Source organism: Fragaria vesca, linkage group LG5, assembly GCF_000184155.1.
Source record: "Fragaria vesca subsp. vesca linkage group LG5, FraVesHawaii_1.0, whole genome shotgun sequence".
NCBI lineage: Eukaryota > Viridiplantae > Streptophyta > Magnoliopsida > Rosales > Rosaceae > Fragaria > Fragaria vesca.
Genome location: NC_020495.1, coordinates 8,160,778 through 8,162,741, shown reverse-complemented (window position 1 = coordinate 8,162,741; position 1,964 = coordinate 8,160,778). Strand labels below are relative to the sequence as shown.

General features: G+C 32.3%; 1 protein-coding gene across 1 annotated transcript; it reads right to left on the bottom strand.

Moving 5' to 3' along the window:
* Positions 1 to 338: 338 nt before the first annotated feature.
* On the bottom strand, positions 339 to 967 carry LOC101300623. Its single transcript, XM_004299297.1, has 3 exons — positions 781 to 967; positions 565 to 693; positions 339 to 447 (listed from the first exon to the last, which is right to left on the bottom strand). Exons 1-3 carry the CDS (start codon positions 898 to 900, stop codon positions 361 to 363), a joined length of 336 nt encoding a protein of 111 aa, XP_004299345.1. The 5' UTR covers positions 901 to 967; the 3' UTR covers positions 339 to 360.
* Between the last annotated feature and the right edge of the window lie 997 nt (positions 968 to 1,964).

Sequence of the window (1,964 nt, the reverse complement as noted above, 5' to 3'; positions counted from 1 at the left end):
TATTACCCACCAAGGTTCAAAAATACATTTCAACAATCCCACTTTAACTCATCAGATTTTTTTTTTTTGTTACAACTCATCAAATAATTTTGAGGTCACACGAAAGATTATACCAGATCAATCAATAATCACTAATATTGACCGATGAATAATTTATCAAAATTGCTACGATTAATCTCAATAAAGATTTCGAGGCTCACACATATCTAAATATATAAAAACTTTTAAATTTGTTCGAGTATTACATAGGCCACTTGTAGTGATTAATCCTAACTAGGATTCTAGGACCGAATAAGCAATATTATATACTCTTATAAACATTTACTTTCTTCTTCTTTGCTTCTTTGAAGATCCTTCAATTCATTTATGATAGCACTTCGATCTTTCAGCGTCCCATTCTACACGTAAAACCATCTCCATGTACGACTCCCCCTCATTAGCCGGATCCTAAAGAGAACACCAATCGCAATTATGGTGAACATGCATATTTAAAATATAATTAAGTTCCTAGTATTTCCAATTCATCTATTACCATATAATAGGAACATGCATGATATAACTCACCGATATACTTATCGCTTTGTGTTTTTTGTTGGCTTCCTTCATTTGTTTAGGTGTCACCTCGTAAAGGATAAACCTAACAATTTCAGGAACTGATCTCGTTACAATCTTCGATTGTACGTGTGTGAAATACTGTAGAGAACCATTTAAGCACAACTTTATTGTTAGAGTTTTTGAATCAATCATTGATTTTTCTGGTAAATAATATATGTATCATACCTCTTTGATCTGGTAAATCATAGATTCGATGATTGATTTAGCTGCTATAAAGATCTTTTTAGCTGCATCATCTTCCTCTTCACCTTCACACCCGACAATTCTCAAAACATGGACTATCATAATTTATGTTGTGAAAATAGAACTTAACCAAGAAATTAGTAAGATAATGAGAAATGAAAACTTTAGTGCACAACATACTCCTTTTGAGTTCCTTTTATAGGCTAGTCGATGATTCTAGATTGACCGTTTTTAAAGCAAAAACAATGGATTGTGCTGTTGTTTTGAAAAACAGTGGGAGAATACATGGTTTAAGAAACAGTAAACTGTTTTCACATATGAGTTTCATTCTTGATTATTTTCTTCTTAAAATAAGATATAAAAATTAAAACAATTTACGTCGAGACCGCACATAATTTAGAAGATTATCGCTTTTCCCTTTTTTGTGTGGTCCACTCTACTCATGTATTAGTGGACTATTATAGACCAGTAATTTCAAAAATAAAAGCAATGAATGCCATATTTTTGAAAAATAGTCAATAATTACGTTACTATAATGAAATAATAAAAGCCCAGTATCATTTGGTCTAGTGACATAATCTCTCCTTTAGTAAGTGGGAGGTTGTGAGTTCGACTCACGCAATTGTAATTTACCTGATTAAAAAATAGTAATAATAATAATAAAACGCAAGCTTTTACACAGAGTAAATCTAAAACTTTTTCAAAGATCTTGTCCATGGTATTAAATTTTTTAAACAAGGAACGCCTTTAGCAATGCTAAACCATGGGTAATAAATTGATATAGAAATGGTATTTAGCTTTCACTAAACAATCCAGGCAAAACATTAGACTAAACCTTTTAGCAAAAATGTACGAACTAGCCCAGTATCATTTAGTCTAGCAGCATAGTCACCAATTAGTAAGTGAGAGGTTGTGAATTCGAATCACGAAGTTGTAATATATGATAATAAAAAATGTACGAACTAATACTCCACTAAGTAGTGAATAAGAATCGTCTTATATAGACTTAAAGACTTAAACCGTGTCTTTCACCGGAAAACTTCTAATTATGGATCAAGGCTGAAACAACGCAAATGTCCGACATGTGGCAACTCGTTGTCTTAGGGTTTTCAAAAACATAGTGTAGCCTCCCTCCAACGGTGCGTCCATGAACGTTGTCACTGGAT